The sequence below is a fragment of the Megascapheus bottae genome, chromosome 3, assembly GCF_031878675.1.
Source record: "Megascapheus bottae isolate mThoBot1 chromosome 3, mThoBot2.hap1, whole genome shotgun sequence".
Taxonomy (NCBI): Eukaryota; Metazoa; Chordata; class Mammalia; order Rodentia; family Geomyidae; genus Megascapheus; species Megascapheus bottae.
The window spans coordinates 59,722,537-59,737,519 of record NC_143511.1 but is presented as its reverse complement, the minus strand read 5'-3'; the positions used below and the strand labels follow the sequence as shown (position 1 = coordinate 59,737,519).

General features: G+C 38.4%; 1 protein-coding gene across 4 annotated transcripts in view; it reads right to left on the bottom strand.

Moving 5' to 3' along the window:
• LOC150065591 (phospholipid-transporting ATPase FetA-like) overlaps positions 1-14,983 on the bottom strand; it is a 75,036-nt gene that overhangs the window by 48,790 nt on the left and 11,263 nt on the right. For 3 of the 4 annotated variants that reach the window (XM_090330204.1, XM_090330207.1, XM_090330206.1), the window contains exons 2-6: positions 12,933-13,013; positions 7,445-7,500; positions 5,874-5,987; positions 4,701-4,799; positions 2,741-2,802 (exon numbers count right to left, since the gene is read on the bottom strand). In XM_090330204.1, coding sequence (XP_090186330.1) covers positions 2,741-2,802; positions 4,701-4,799; positions 5,874-5,987; positions 7,445-7,500; positions 12,933-12,978 — 377 coding nt within the window. In that variant the 5' untranslated portion in view covers positions 12,979-13,013. Of the gene's footprint in view, positions 1-2,740; positions 2,803-4,700; positions 4,800-5,873; positions 5,988-7,444; positions 7,501-12,904; positions 13,014-14,983 lie in introns of all 4 variants that reach the window. The other variant, XM_090330205.1, reaches the window with a different exon arrangement.

The following is a 14,983-nucleotide window of genomic DNA, read 5'->3' as shown; positions in this document are numbered from 1 at the left end:
CATTCATAATTGAGGGAGAAATAAAACCATGAAAGCTGAATGCTGGTGGTTCATGCCTACAATTCTGCCTACTTAGGAGGCTGATGTTTGAGGATTGAAGTTTGAAGCCAGTCCAGGCAGAAATGGCTGTGAGGGGTGTGTGTGTGTGTGTGTGTGTGTGTGTGTGTGTGTGTGTGTGTGTGTGTGAGATATGGGGTTTGAACTCAGCTTGGGCGCTGTCTCTGAGCCCTTCAGCTCAAGGCTACTGCCCTACCCTTGAGCCAAGACCCACTTCCCATTTTCTAGAAGTTAATTGGAGATAAGAGTCTCAGGTCCTTTTGTGCTGGGGCTGACTTTGAACCTTGATCCTCAGATCTCAGCCTCCATAGTGCCCAAGCTCTGAGTTCAAGCCCCAGGACAGGCACACATGTGTATGTACACACAGACACAGACACAGACACAGACACACACACACACACACACACAAACACACACACACACAGCCCAAATAAGATAAATGGTCAGAAAATTTATGATCATTAAATGAGCACTACAGAAGATAATCCTATTCATAGAAGAGGATGATAACATAACCATAAAAATATAGGACAAGATAAAAATACACAAGATAATCAAATGACCAGGAAAGAATGAAACACTACAAAAATAACGAAGTGATAAAGTGGCAAGAATTACTACAAACTTTGCAATAATAACACTGAATATTACAGGTCTCGATTCTTTAATCAAAAGACATAGAATAGTGAGTTGGATTAAAAAGTATGTTATAGAAGCAAAAAGAGACGAAGAAATGTGTGTCATTAACACATTCTACTTTAGGCTAATACCAACTAAAGCTGGTATCCTGTAAACTACAGTGCAGAAATCTTGCTCTGATATAACACTATTTCCTCCCCTTTTCTTTATGCTAATACTATCATAGACATATTTTTGTAAGTTATAAAACCAATAGAAAATGCATGATCTGACTCTTTTGTGCCTTCAAGAAACTTATCTTGGTACAAAAACAAACATTGGCTGAGGGTAAAAAGATAGAAAAAGATCTATGAAACAAATGGACCCCCTAAAAGCATGGAAGAATATCTATACTCATATCTAATTAAGTAGACTATTCAAAGCAAAACCACTCAGAAGAGTCAGTTCATTTGACAGTAATTTTCTAGCTTGGCCAGTTCCTAATGCGTTTAGCTTTCTCATTTCTTTTTATTTACCTTTAAAAAAAATCTTAACTGACTTCTTTGTGTCTTGTAAGAGGTTTAAACAATCTACCATGAGCTACAATCAGTAGACATGATGTGTAGAAGGGTTAGATGATGAAGAACTTCATATGATATCATTAGATGATATAAAATGACAGCTACTAGGGGCCAAGTGTTTGGCCTAGTGGTAGAGTGCCTGGTGAGCATGCATAAAGACCCAGGTTTGAGTCCTCAGTACCACATACGTAGAAAAGCCAGAAGTAGTACTGTGGCTCAAGCGCTGGAGTGCTACCCTTGAAGAAAAAGCCCAAGGACAATGGTCAGGCCCTGAGTTCAAGCCCCAGGACTGGCAAAAAACAAAACAAAACAAAACAAAAAAACAAAAAACTATAGCTACTAAACCCTATACAAGGGTACTATAGGAACAACTGGATTTCACTTTTGAGTTCCTTCAGATTTTTTTAAATCAGTCCTGAGGCTTGAACTCAGGGCCTGGGAACTATCCTTGAGCTTTCTCAAGGTTAATACTTTACCATTTGAGCCACAGCACCACTTCTGGCTTCTTCTGCATATGTGGTATTGAGGAATCTCAGGGCTTCATGCATGCTAGACAAGCACTCTACTCTAGGCTATACTCCTGGCCAAGTTCCTTCAAGTATGAACTTTCTTTTATGTTAATTTTGATATTTAAAATTATTATTCAACTTATTGAAATTACAAATGTAATCCACAAATTAAACAAAGTTTGTACCTTCTTGCAATCATGCTGCTGTTCACTTTGATCACTCTTCTTGTCACACAATCTCTAGTCATTGAATTTTTCCCATCCCTTAAGGCCTTTTACAGACATTACCTACTCCAGAAAGTCTTCCTTGGATCCTTTTGACAGCCATGATTTCTTTAATAATCGGTTATGCTTTTTATGATATAGTCTATATTTTCCCCTGTACAGAAATACGCCTGCCTCCTTCTAGTCTTACCAATACTTTAGATAGCTGCAACCAACACCACAACAACAGAGTTAACATGAATACTGGCTTTAACAAGATTTTTAACAAGAAAGATGACCTCATCAAAGACTATAGGATAATGGCCTATAAGCCAGGTTAGAATCCACTGATGTTCTAAACACAAATGTTTCCACACTACTACAATGGTAATAATCACTTCTATGTTAATATCATGCTGTAATATATTAATTTCTTTAACTTGTTACTTCATTTTTATTTCCACAGATATTATTTAAGGTATATAATATTATTATACTTCATAGGAAAGAGAAATGAGGCAGTTGAGGGCATGATAGACAACATCAATAAACAAGTTCTTAGATCATGTGTGAGACCCTGAGTTTGACCCCCAACACCAGAAAAAATTTTAATTAAATAGAAAATATGTGTCTGTGTCCAACCCAAGGTTCTTTTCATTGCCCTGAACTACCTTTCCTAAGGACTGAACATGTTAAGCTTTAAGAAAGCACTGAACATGTTAAGCTTTCCCAAAATTAATCTACTTAAAATGGCTTCCCTAACATGACTTACCTGCCGTTCACCAGCAGCAGAACAGAACGATTGTTAACTTGATTGTCATTTTGATGCCTTTTCTAAAATCACATAAGAAAAATATTTAGGAGACAGCAAATTACATGTTGAATTAAAAATGTTTGAAATATACAATGTTGTGTTCTATTTATTCATATTTCTCCCACTCCTTACTCTAAAGCCCTTCAACCATTAAAACAAGAACAAGAAATCTTTTGAAACTAAGACAGAAGGTAAGAAAAAGAACTCAGGGAGGATAAAGCGACAAAAACTTGATACCAAACACTAAAACCAAAGCCTAGGGCATAAAAACAAACAAGTATGTCAAAGTCTCATACAATGATGACAGGATGAGAGTCAAGTTGCCTAGCATATTCTGACTCCAATGCCAGCTATTGTATATGTATAGAAATTTATGTCATGGATACAGGGAGGAAAGAGGCAAATATCCAAAGAATTCACATAAATTTCCTCCTTTCAGGTGAGGTATAACTCCCTGGGTAAAAAGGAAGGGGTATACTGAATTGTCACAATTCCTAACATTTATATAAAATAAACTGAATTCAGAATAGGAAGCATTATCCTGAACGAGAAGGTTAAGTTTTCAGTTCTTACTGTAAAAAAATGAGGAATGGGGTATGCATATGGTTCTGAGCAAAATATGAGTTAAAAAATAATATAGTTAACTCTATATGGAAATAAGGTTTCAGTTTTCATGTATGAGTTGTGACAAACTTAAAACCACATGTCTTACAGAGTTCAAGAACTGGAGAGCTAGGTGCCAGTGACTCACACCTATAATTCTAGCTATTCAGGAGGCTGAGATTTGAGGATCATGGTTCAAAGCCAGCCCAGGCAATACAAAGCCAAGAGACTCCTATCTCCAATTAACCACCAGAAAACTGGAAGTGGTGCTATGGCTCAAGGGTAGGGGAGTATTCTTGAGCTCAGGGACAGCGCCCAGGCCCAGAGTTCAAGCCCCACAACCAAAAAAAAGAATTAGAGAAATAGTTCTATAAAACTTTGGTTTAGAGCAGGGCGTGGTGGCTCATGCCTATAATCCTAGCTACTCAGGAGGCTGAGATCTGAGGAACATGGTTCAAAGCCAGCCCGGGCAATACAAAGCCAAAAGACTCCTATCTCCAATTAATCATTAGAAAACGGGAAGTGGGGCTATGGCTCAAGGGTAGGGGAGTATCCTTGAGCTGAAGAGCTCAGGAAAGCACCCAGGCCCAGGGGCAGGATGATAGCCTTAAGTTGAGGAGCACAGGGACAACACCCAGGCCAGAGTTCAAGTCCCATGACTCCCCCACCCCAAAAAAAATAAAATAAAATAAACTTGGTTTAAAATTTATCTTAGCAAAACCAGGACAATTTTGGGGAGTTGCAAAATTTGTTTCTCAAATTTCCTATCACTTAACTCACTCTCCAAGGGAAGTTTCTCTTTTCCGCACCAGGAAAAAAGTGAGTGTCTGTATGTGTGTTGTACATAGCTTTCTAAAAACAAAGGGCACCTACTTGTGCATGCCGAATAAAACCAATATCCCAAATTGATTATAGGTGAGAGCTGGAGGAAAGAAGAGCAATGTGAAGAGAGACAAGAAAGGGGAATAATGGGAAAAAGAGGGAAGATGAACAAAGCAAAGAAGGGATATAAAACTGGAGAAGGGGGAAAAAAGAAAGGATGATGACAAAGCTAGGAGAAGCTAAAAGGGTAAAGGAAGACTGGGTTTTTAAGGGGATGGAAAGACGCTAAAAGTGGCGGTAGCAAGAAGACAGACAGAAGCCCTGCACTGCCCCTTTTGGACCATGCATTAACCACGAGTCTATGCCATATCCCTCTGGCATAGAAACAAGGATGGGAAATGTGTCCAGTACTTCTTTGCACAGGATAGTTTTGGGATGGTGTCCACAGCTTAACTACTAGGTATAGGGTGGGAAGCCCAAGAAGACAGTTCACCAGGTCATCGATGGCATCTTTCACTCCTGTTATAGACAGCACAGTCACTAATGGTACCACTGTTGTATACCATGCCAAAGAAGAAATCTCAGGAATCAACTGTGAAAGGGAAAGAGAAAAACATTTAAAGACTGAAAAACCTAAAGGACAGATCATAATAAGTCCTATCATCCTACTTGTTCTTCACTGTTGCATCTTTCCTATAACCCCTCAAATGCAAGTAAATGTTTCTTAAGGAAGGGTATCTGTTCTGAACTTCACTACCATAGTCCTGATGGAGAAGAGCCCTTTCTTCCCTAGTAATGAAAGGTACTGGAGGTAGTCCATTAAAAATGGATGTGACAGCCAGATATGGTGGTATATGCCTGTTATCTCAGAATTTGGAGGAATCAGCCAGGAGTTTAAATTCAAAGTTACTCTGGGCTACGGCCTTTATACAGCCCTATCTCAAACAAGGTGTAGTTGTGGGAAAATCACATATTCTCCCAAACTCCTAAAACACCAGGTGAAATGATAGGTTCTCCTTTCTCCATTTCTTCTTTCTCTGTGCTAACTCTCTCATATTCCAAAGTGTTATTCTCCTTTAAACTCATATATTATATATATATTATTCTCCCTTATTCTCCTCTATGGTAATTTCCTGTCATGGAGGTTAAGATGAGAAGGAGAAACAGTCTCAGTTGGGGTTGTGAAGAGTCTGTAGCTTCCTATGATCAAGCGGACTGTAGTTACATAATCATGATGAGGAGGAACTCCCTTCCCTTATGATTTGAGGACCTTGTCTCCTTTCTCCTACAAAGGCTTGAGTTTTACCTGCTAATCTTTTTTTTTTTTCCACAATTTTTTTTTTTTGCCAGTCCTGGGCTTGAGCTCAGGGCCTGAGCACTGTCCTTGGACTTTCTCAAGGCTAGAGCTCTACCACTTGAGCCTCAGCACCACTTCCGGCTTTTTTCTATGTATGTGGTACCAATGAATCGAACCCGGGTCTTCATGCATGCCAGGCAAGCACTTTAACCACTAGGCCAAACTCCCGGCCCCTTACCTGCTAATCTTGACCATGCTTCTCTCGGGGGCTGGCCTGAGACACTAGCCATCCATTTGCCTATGTCTAAGAGAGATATTTCTCAGTTGAAGAGTTTCTTATATAACTTGAAAATGACCTAGGGGAAATACCTGTAGGAGTAGCAAAATGAGGAAATAGGCATTTGCAAGTCTCTGGAACTGTTCAAATAGATTCAGGGGCAGGAAGCTAAAGACATTATATTTTGAGGTCTTGATGGCATTGGTCTGTGAGTAAACAAACAAAAGAACAATAGTAACAAAATCCACAATAGTTTGAAGACAGATAAAAACTGGATTGATCATTTGTTTATTTAATAATTCAATTGTATTTACTGAAAACTAGTTTGATAGGAATGTGGAAAAATGGGTAGCTTACTGTGAAGTAAAATAATAATGAGTATCATCTTTTTAGAGGGAAGTCTAGTAATGTATGTTATCATTTTTTTTGTTGGTTGTGTGGCTTGAACTCTGGGCCTGGGCACTGTTCCTGAGCTCTTCAGTTCAACGATACCACCCTACTCCTTGAGCAACAGCACCATTTCCAGTTTGAAGATGAGTCTCATGGACTTTAGTGCCTGGGCTGGCTTTGAACCTTAATCCCTCAGCTCTCAGTTTCCTGAGTAGCTAGGATTATAGGCATGAGCACACCCACCTTTTTTTTCCTGCAGTTGTAGAGCTTGAACTCTGGGCCTAGGTGTTATCCCTAAGCTCTTTAGTTCAAGGCTAGTGCTCTATCACTTTGAGTAACAGCACCACCTCTAGGTTTTTTTGGTGGTTAACTGGAGATAAGAGTCTCATGGACTTTCTTGCCTGGGCTGGCTTTGAACTATGATCCTCAGATCTCAGCCTCCTGAGTAGTTAGAAATACAGGCATGAGCCACTGGTGCCCAGCTTGTATTATAGTTTTTAATGTAGTTTCCTCATAACCTAGCTAACTCATTCATAGGAAATTCTCATAATATGTATGAATACAAATGTGCCAAACTATGTATAAAATGGTATTTATTCAGGGCTATTTGTCCTAGAAAAACACTGGCAACATTTTAAACATTCATTAATAGGTTAGTTAGTTTAAGCTTTATCAATAATATGCTGTTATTGAGTGAAATAGCTCTACATGAATGGTTATACATGGCTAACTAAAGAAGGATAATTGTGAAACTATGTTTTCAGTTATGTAAGAAAAATATATAGTATTTCTTTTCTTTTTTTCTTTTTTTCATCGGTCATGGGCTTGAACTCTGGGCCTGGGTGCTGTCCTTGTCAACTCAATACCAGTATTCTACCACTTGAGCCACAGCGCCACTTCCATTTTTCTGGTGGTTGATTGGAAATAAGAGTCTCATGGACTTTCCTGCCTGGGCTGGCTTTGAAGCGTGATCCTCAGATCTCAGCTTCCTGAGTCGCTAAGATTATAAGTGTGAGCCACTGGCACTTGACCTAGTATTTCTTTTCTAAAGTTTATATATAATTCCCAAATCTGAGGCATATTCTCCTCTGAGATTAGGGCATCATAGTAATTTTGGTTCTGAGCCCTTTTTGCACCATTTTTTGGTACTGTTTAAAAGAAAGTAGAATTTATATGGTAAGATCTATATCTATAATTTTGTTTACTCAACAAAGGGGAATGTCATAGGAGAATATTATCAACCTTCTAAAATACATACATGAAAGGTACTCACTGGATATCCATAAAGAATGTTGTGTTCTCTGTTGTTGGCTTGCAGAAATCTCCCTTCTGAAAGTAAAAGAGAGAAATAATGAGAAAGGTATTTGTCTTCAATCAGCCTGGATGTTAGCTGCCAGTGAAGATTTCACTTGTTTATCATACTATCTTACTGAAATATCTGTTTTAAAATGTTTCTTTCCACTTTATTTAAATAATCAATATATATTAAATATTTTATGTATTATGATATATTATTGTAGTATATTATATATTATTTATTATCTATTAAATATATATTAAATAATCAATGAAAGGGAACTCCTAAGTATTACAATTCTGGAAGGAATAGGATAAATACTTAATAAGGATTCCAGCCATTAACTTCAAAACCACTTCTAACAAGCCAGGCCCCGTGTAAGACAGAAAAAAAAGACAAGTTTACAAAAAGAAAGTAGCCAATCATATCTGAATATTACATTTTTAATTATGTAATATGAATTAATTTATAATCCTCTCAATTTGTAAATACTCAACAAAAGACTGGAGTGACTAAGTGCTCCCCTTTTACTTGTTACTTCAAAGAAGTTATTCCTTTTTTGTTGTTGTTGTTGGTCATGGGGCTTGAACTCTGAGCCTGGGTGCTGTCCCTGAACTCCATCTCAAGGCTACCACCTTACCCCTTGAGCCACAACGTCACTTCTGGTTTTCTAGTGGTTAATTGGACATTAGAGTCTTATTAACTTTAGTGCCCGGCTGGCTTTGAACCTTGATCCTCAGATCTCAGCCTCCTGAGTAGCTAGAATTACAGGCTTGAGCCACCATGCCTGGCAAAAGTTATTCCTTTGAAATAATAAATATCTGGATATTCTCTCTCTCTCTCTCTCTCTCTCTCTCTCTCTCTCTCTCTCTCTCTCTCTCTCTCTCTCTCTCTCTCTCTCCCTCCCTCCCTCCCTCCCTCCCTCTCCCTCTCCCTCTCCCTCTCCCTCCCTCTCCTTCCTACTCTCTCCCTCTCCCTCTCCCCCTACCCCTCCCACCCCGTTCTGGGGCTTGGGGCTTGGATGCTGTCACTTTTTTATTTTAATTTTATTTATTTTTTAATTGTCTGGGTAATGTATACAGGGGTTACAGTTACATTTGCCAGGTAGTAGGTGCATTACATCTCACACATTGAAACCCTTTCTCATGTTTTTGTCCCCATTTCCCTCCTCCCTACCACCTCCCAATCATCTTGTTTGCCCCGCTTCTTTTTCCTATTTCAAATAAACAAACAAATGTATATATAATATACCAGGTAACATAGTCAGATACAATAAAAGTATGAGATTAACCAAAGGGCAAAAAAAGGAGAAGAGAAATAACATAGTACATTAAGAACAACAATAACACAGCTCTTGTTTCCATATCCCAGAAATCCTTACATTTAGCTTCATCCTATATGACCTTATGTACCTAGGTTGTGAACTATTGTAATCTTCTAGGAGAGCCCTAGATGTGTACCAATTATTACAAATGAGGGAAACCATTGAGCCTATGTTCATTTGGGTCTGGCTTACTTCACTTAATATGATTTTTTTTCATGTCTTTCTATTTCCTTACAAATGGGGTGATGTGGTTCTTTCTGATGGCAGCATAGAATTCTATTAGTGTATAAGGACCACATCTTCTTGATCCTATCATTACTGAGGGGCATCTGGGCTTGTTCCATATCTTTGCTATGGTAAATAGTGCTGCAATGAACATCGTTGTGCTAGTGGCTTTAGTATGCCTTTTTTTCTGGGCATTTGGGTAAATGCCAAAGAATGGAATTACTGGGTCATATGGGAGCTCTATGTTTAGTCTTTTGAGGAATTGCCATACTGCTCTCCAACAGTGTAGTAAGGATGCTGTCACTCTTTTGCTCAAGATTAGTGCTCTACCACTTGAGACATAGCTCCATTTCTGGCGTGCGTGCATGCATGTGCATGTGTCTCTGCCTGCACATGGAGATAAGGGTCTCAAGGACTTTCCTGTCTGGGCTGGCGCTGTCTTTGAGCTCTTTAGCTCAAGGCTACCACCCTACCCTTGAGCCAAGCTCCACTTCCCATTTTCTTGAGGTTAACTGGAGATAAAGAGTCTCAGGTCCTTTGAACCCTGATGCTCAGATCTCAGCTTCCTGAGTAGCTAGGATTACAGGTGTGAGCCACCCCACCTGGCTTGGGGCTGGCTTTTAACCACAATCATTAGCCTCTGAGTAGCTAGGATTATAGGCCTAACATATATGATTATTCTTTTTTGAAATAAGAAGCATACAAGCAAGCAAGGAAGGAAGGAGGAAAGGAAGGAAGGAAGGCCCTTTTTCCCTACTCTTTAAAGACAAGTCTTTCCATGTAGTTCAGGGTAACTGTTTACCCAGGTGATGGGATTACAGGCATGCCACAACGTTCCCAGGTTATTATTTTTCCTTTTTATAAAACATTTCTAGGGGCCAGGAATGTGGCCTAGTGGTAGAGTGCTTGCCTAGCATGAACAAAGACCTAGGTTGGATTCCTTAGTAGCACATACACAGAAAAAGCCAGAATTGCTGTTGTGGCTCAACAAGTAGAGCATTAGCCTTGAGAAAGCCCAAGGACAGTGCCCAGGCCCTGAATTCAAGACCCAGGACTGGCAAAAAACCAAAATATAAAAATAAAACCATTTCTATATGCCACTGTTTAGGTCCTGGATTTAATAAAGATTTATTGAAGTGAAAAAATGCTTCTAAATATTAGTTGTATTGAACTGAGGTCAGATTGTGTGAAAACTATTCCAGTGGAAAATAGATCACCTTCCTGCCTATGGGAAGATTTATATAATCAGAGCTACATGAAGATGTCCAACATGGCTGAAAGGGTATGTACAGTGCAATGTCAGAAGGACCCAAAGAGAAAGTTCAGTTAAATCATGATTGTCCTTGAGCTGTCTCAGGTCTTGTATCTCAACTATCCTGCCTTTGTCCCACTACACCTAGAACTTCAGTGATTCTTACCTCCTAGTTCAAGGAGAACTAGATTAGAACTGTTAAAAGATCAGGTCCTAGAGCAAATGAAAAGAGCAAAAAAGAAAATCTACTTAATTAACAGGACCCCATTTTTTTTTCTAATGTATGTTTTTGAGTACTATTGTCAAGAGTCAGATGGCTGTAGCTAGTTAGGCCCAAGGCCCCATTTTTTTAAAAGTAGTTTATGTAGCATAACTCAGGACATGCTGACACTGGTGCCCAGGTTGCTTCAAATTTTCTAAAAGAACATACATAATTCTAGATATTAGCTCCAGAAACTTTAAAGTCTGTTTTTTGTTTTTGTTTTTGTTTTTGTTTTTGTTTTTGTTCAAAGGGCTTGAACTCTGCCTGGGTGCTGTCCCTGAACTCTTCAGTTCAAGGCTACCACCCTACCCTTGAGCCAAACCTCACTTTCCATTTTCTAGAGGTTAATTGGAGATAAGAGTCTCAGGTCCTTTTGTGCCTAGGCTGGCTTTGAACCTTCATCTTCAGACCTCAGCCTCCTGAGTAGCTAGGATTCTGGGCATGAGCCACTGCACCCGGCGAAAGTCTATTTTTTAAAAACCATATGTTGAAATGTAACTTATATTCCATACAATCAACCTTTTTAACATTATATTTCATCTGGCCCTGGTGACTCACACCTGTAATTCTAGCTACTCAGGAGGCTGAGATCTGAGGATTACAGTTTGAAGCCAGCCTGGACAGGAAACTCTCTGAGACTCTTATCTCTAATTAGTCACCAAAAAGCTAGAAATGGAGATGTTGCCATCAAAAAGAACAACATTGCCCCATTTGTAAGGAAATGGAAAGACTTGGAAAAAATTATATTAAGTGAAGTAAGCCAGACCCAAAGGAGCATAGCCTCAATGTCTTCCCTCATTTGTAATAATTAGTATAAAGCTTAGACTCTCCTAGCAGAGGATTACAATAGCTCAAAACCTACATACATAAGGTTATATAGGATGAGGCTAAATGAAAGGACCTCCAGGATATGGAAACAAGATCTATACAATAAGTGAATGCTGTTCTTAATGTACTATGTTATTTCCTCTTCTCTTTTTTTTTTGCCCTTTGATGAATCTCATACTGTTATTGTATCTGACTATGTTACCTGGTATATTGTATGTACATTTATTTGTTTATTTGAAATAGGAAAGGGAAGGGGGGAAAACAAGAAGAGGGGAGGGAAATGGGGACAAAAACATGAGAAGAGGTATCAATGTGTGTGAAGTAATGCTCCTTCTATCTGATGAATATAACTGTAACCCCTCTATTAATTACAATAAAAAATAGTGCAATCCTAAAGAAAAGAAAACAACAATAACAAAAACTAGTACTAGAACTATATGCAAACAAAAAGGTATTGCTGAGAAAGAGACTAGAATTTCTTAAGGATTTTAAGGAAAGCTCAAATTCCTTGTATCAATTAGTGGCTTAACATATGAGTAAACCCACAAAACATGAGATTAAACAAGAAAAGAAATTAAATGTGAAGGAATGAAAGGAAATGAACATTCATGGTCTAGACAGGATTCATATAAGCTGCTGAGATCGCCTTGCATAACAGAGAAAGGTTCAGACATTACAAAGCATGAGGAATGTGTATGTAAGGACATTACCCAATTTAAAAGGTCAACAAGAGTAAAAAGGATACATACTACCTTCTTTTAACTTCCACCTTTCACACACACTGCTGTTTGAGAAAAAAACTTTCCTCTGTCACACACCATGTGCTGGGGTTGCACACAAAAGGTAAAACAGAGCAGGGCTGCTGCCACTCAACATATTTTCCTGGCAAGACCTTGCTTAATCTTTGAGTCAGGGTAAAAACAGCCCATCCAATACCAGAGGTGGTTTTAGTCAAGCCACTCAAGTGATCATACAGTAATGGTTATGAATTCCAACATATCTGGGCAGTTATTTAAATAATGTGAATTATTGAACATAGTTATTGCCATATAATAGATACCCAAGTAAATGGTTTCTTGACTTGCCCTATTAACCTGCAGAACAGAACAAATAATAGAAAATGAATTAACTACAGTAGTACAGGAAAGCCTAGAGTTTACATAATGATTTATTTAAGTTCTGTTTGTGATGATCACTCTTGGGGAAAACCAGAAAAATACTCATGTTTATTATGTTTTGGTTATCAAGATTTGGATTCTTATAATAAACTGGAAAGCATTTTTGGACTGGAAAAGAAAGAATCATTTAAAAGATTGCTATAAGTCAACACACTTGAAATGATGAAAACCTGAACTAAGGAGGTAGTAGGAGATAGAGACCTCAAACAGCAGTCCTCTCAATGTCAGTCTCCCAAGTAGCTGGGATTATAGATGTGAACCACCAGTACTAGACTGGTAGGCTGGTATTTTGAGTGGCTGGATGACCAGTCTATTTATCTGTCATAGTCACAGGAGCATGCACACGCGCATGCGTGCACACACATACTTTTCAGAAGCAATAAGAGTCCACCTACTAACTCCATCTTCTTTGTTTTCAGTTTGGCTTCCAAATAAAGACATTGAAGGGTAGCTCCAACTATAATTCCATGGAATTACTATAAAGGAAATAAAAAGATTTGGAATGAGAATTCTTCATATTGATACTGTTTTAAGTATATACTTAACTTAGAACATGTAGCTCAGTGGCGATGTATTTGCCTATCTGTGTTCAAGACCCAGTACCAAAAATTAAAAGGTAAAAACTTGGAACCTGATCTCTGAAATTCAAAATAATCTACTTCTAATCCACATATGCTACATTTAGATTTCACTTCACTTAATCTCATAATAATGATGTTTCCAAAACCTGGAAAACAGATTTCACTTTCTAGCAATCAAGCTGACCTGAAATTTACAAGTAGACAAAAGATATTACTGGGTGTTTTTTTTAATGCAATTCTAGGTTTACACTTTTTGTTATTTTGAATTGACTATTGTATAACTCTATAGAGATTAAGAGTACATTTTATTCTAGTAAGAAAGCAAATATTTTTGTCTGATGGAAAAGATAACTTCAAAGATTAGAACTTATTGCATTTTAGCACATTAGTTTTATATACATAATTAAGAAATCTCAACATTTATTTATTGAATTGACTATAAACAGCTCCTAAATTTTCTTTGTTTCTTTCTTTTTTTTTTTTTGCCAGTCCTGGGCTTGAGCTCAGGGCCTGAGCAATGCCCTTGGACTTTCTCAAGGCTAGAGCTCTACCACTTGAGCCTCAGCACCACTTCCAGCTTTTTTCTATGTATGTGGTACCAAGGAATCGAACCCGGGTCTTCATGCATGCTAGGCAAGCACTTTAACCAGTAGGCCAAACTCCTGGCCCCTGTTTCTTTCTTTTATTTATTTATTTTTTTGTTGGTAGTTGGGCTTGAACTCTGGGCCTGGGCACTGTTCCTGAGCTCTTCAGCTCAAGGCTAGCACACTACCACTTGAGTCACAGTACCAATTTCTGGCTTTTTCTGTATATGTGGTAACCAAACCTAGAGCTTTGTGCTTGCTAGGCAAGCACTCTACCACTAGGCCAAATGCCCAGCCCAGATACTAAATTTTCATTTGAACTATTCCTAACATCTTATTAGCTCCCAAGTTAAATAAAACCTTTTGATACCTTTTTTGTATGAAAATCACATTTTAACCCTTTAAAAATATATTTTATCACTTTTGATGAATCTGCCATGCAAACAAGTCTTTTTTTTTTTTTTTGCCAGTTCTGGATTGAATTCAGGGCATGGATTTCAAGGCTAGAGCTATGCTAGGCAAACACTCTACCACTAGGCCAAACTCCTGGCCCTCTCTCTTTCTTTTTTTCCCCTTTTTGTCTGTTATACCTTGAAGATGCAATGTCCCCTATAAACTCATGTGTTGAATGCTTGGTTTCCAGTTAGTGCTGATACTTTGAGAGGTTCTAGGAAGATCAGGAGATACACCTATTTAGAGAAAGAAGGTTGCTGAAGGTAATATCAGCCTTTGAAGATTATGCATAATCCCCATTTCCTTTCCTTGCTAGTTGCTTCACCATCAGTTGAAGAGCCTCCTCTACCACACACTCCCACCACTACATTTTCTACCTATGTGCATGGAGCTGAGCAATCATAGACTGACTCCTCTGAGACCATGAGCCTCTTCGAAGTTATTTATGTTAAGCATCTGTCATAGTAACAAGAAAGCCTATTAATACATGGTCCTTAACCCAACTCAGAAATGCAAAGAAATGTGTGTGTGTGTGTGTGTGGGGGGTGATACTAGAGTTTGAACTCAAGGCCTCACACCTACTAGATAATACGTGCTGTGCCACTTGATTTATATGCTAGGCCTTAAAGTATCTATCCTATAATTCTTTATATTTCCTACAAGTCACAAGGTAGGTGGACCAAGACTAGAAATTTGGGTGACAATACTATAAAACTAGTTTAAAAACTATAGGAAACGAAGATTTTGATGAGAAATTGGTAATCACATGTTTCCTATACAAGTATTCAGATTTTTTTTGATCAGTCCTGGGGCTTGAACTCAGGGCCT